Source organism: Cebus imitator, unplaced genomic scaffold (genome assembly GCF_001604975.1).
Source record: "Cebus imitator isolate Cc_AM_T3 unplaced genomic scaffold, Cebus_imitator-1.0 Scaffold38, whole genome shotgun sequence".
In the NCBI taxonomy this organism is placed as follows: Eukaryota; Metazoa; Chordata; class Mammalia; order Primates; family Cebidae; genus Cebus; species Cebus imitator.
Window position 1 is genome coordinate 10340407 of NW_016107353.1, and position 1897 is coordinate 10342303.

Genomic DNA, 1897 nt, shown 5'->3' on the forward strand with positions numbered 1-1897 from the left:
TGACCTGGGAAAATCCTCATTTGTACTCAGTGAAACCCATGCTCATCCACATCCTGATACGATGCCCATTGTATGCAGACCTGACTGCAGAAAACTGTCTTTGACTCTGCCCTGCATAGCAAAGTCCTGAAGATATTCACGCTGTCAAAAAATTAAAAACATTACAACTATCCAAGCCCCTTCTAACAAGGCAACTAAAGATGGACCCTTGTGCAAACCTAGCAGCCTTAAGATCAAGCTACAAAACCTCTTCACTACAAACCCAGAGAGCATTCTATCACTCTGGCGGCCCAACAAAAATAGATTTTTACGTTCTGAAAAGAGATTATAAAAACTTAAAGACGTGTTTGCTCCTTCAAATGTATAGACACCAATGCAAAACTACTGCTTCTTATTTTCAGTGCTTCTACTTTAACATAGCATTGAAATTATGTGAAAGAAAATGTAAAGTCATTGAAATTGAAGATCAATAAGTAAAACATTGTTTGTAGATCATGTAATCATATATATATATATATACATATATATATAAATATATACATAAACAGTAGATTCAAACCTGTTTAAACTAATGAATACACTCAGTTAATTAGCAAAATATAAAATTAACATACAAGTTGTGTTTCCATACACTTACACTATCTCATGAAATAGAAAGAGGAAACAATCTTATTTACAATAGCAATAAAATAATCAATTTTAGAGAACAAATTTAACCAAGGAGCTCATAAATCTGTTAAGTGAAAGATATATCAATAAAAAAATTAGAGAGAACAAAAATACATTTTGAAATATTTTATTTCTATTGAAAGAATAAGTATTGTAAAACTGCCATATTATCAAAGTAGTCTATAGATTCATTAAACTACCTATCAAAATTTCAGTGATTTTTTTTTTTTTTTTTGAGACGGAGTTTCACTCTTGTTACCCAGGCTGGAGTGCAATGGTGCGATGTCGGCTCACTGCAACCTCTGCCTCCTGGGTTCAAGCAATTCTCCTGCCTCAGCCTCCTGAGTAGCTGGGACTACAGGCGCACACCGCCATACGCAGCTAATTTTTGTATTTTTAATAGAGACGGGGTTTCACCATGTTGACCAGGATGGTCTCGATCTCTTGACCTCGTGATCCACCCGTCTCGACTTCCCAAAGTGCTGGAATTATAGGCGTGAGCTACCGCACCCAGCCTCAGTGATTTTTTTTCACAGTAATGAAAAATACAATCTTAAAATGTACTTGAAACTACAGTAAATTTTGAATAGCCAAAGCAATCTTGAGGAAAAAGAACAAAGCAGAAGGACATCATACTTTATAATTTCAAACTATATTTCAAGACTACAATAATGAAAACAGGATAAAATGTACAGAAAAATCAACAACAAAAAACCAACAGAACAGAAACCACTACTCTCACGCATTTTAGACATGATGCAAAAACAGAACTTAAAAGACAGTCTAACATAGAATATCTCAAAATTATACAGCCATCAGTCCACAAAAACAAGAAAAAGGAAGTCAGATTGTGCACTCTTTTGTATGCCATAAACAGTGCTTTGGCTGTCACTGTAAACTTGAAGGAAGGTCACTGAAGGGAAAGTAGAATTCTACAACATTTCATAAGAATAAGCAGAAGATGCCCTATGTAGAGTATAACTTTAAAAGAATTTCAGGCTTCCCACAAACTATTTACTCTGGAACACAGCTTCCCAAATCACTTTAAAGACTGGCTTTCTCCTTGACTTTGGACCTCTCACCCATGTCATCTGTTGTGTTCACTCTCACCTACCTGGGGGTTCATCCACCATCTCATGTCGCTTCATATTCCAGGGCCCTTTTTCTTTCTCCAGACAGGTGATCAGTTCTGGCTTAGAGACAGCAATACCTGTTTTATTACAAATAA

General features: G+C 35.7%; 1 protein-coding gene across 1 annotated transcript in view; it reads right to left on the reverse strand.

Moving 5' to 3' along the window:
- Positions 1–1897, reverse strand: part of LOC108301902 (zinc finger protein 254-like) — a 32277-nt gene that overhangs the window by 10624 nt on the left and 19756 nt on the right. Inside the window, 1 exon segment of the mRNA XM_037737434.1 lies at positions 1784–1881. Within this exon segment, the coding sequence (XP_037593362.1) occupies positions 1784–1881 (98 nt within the window).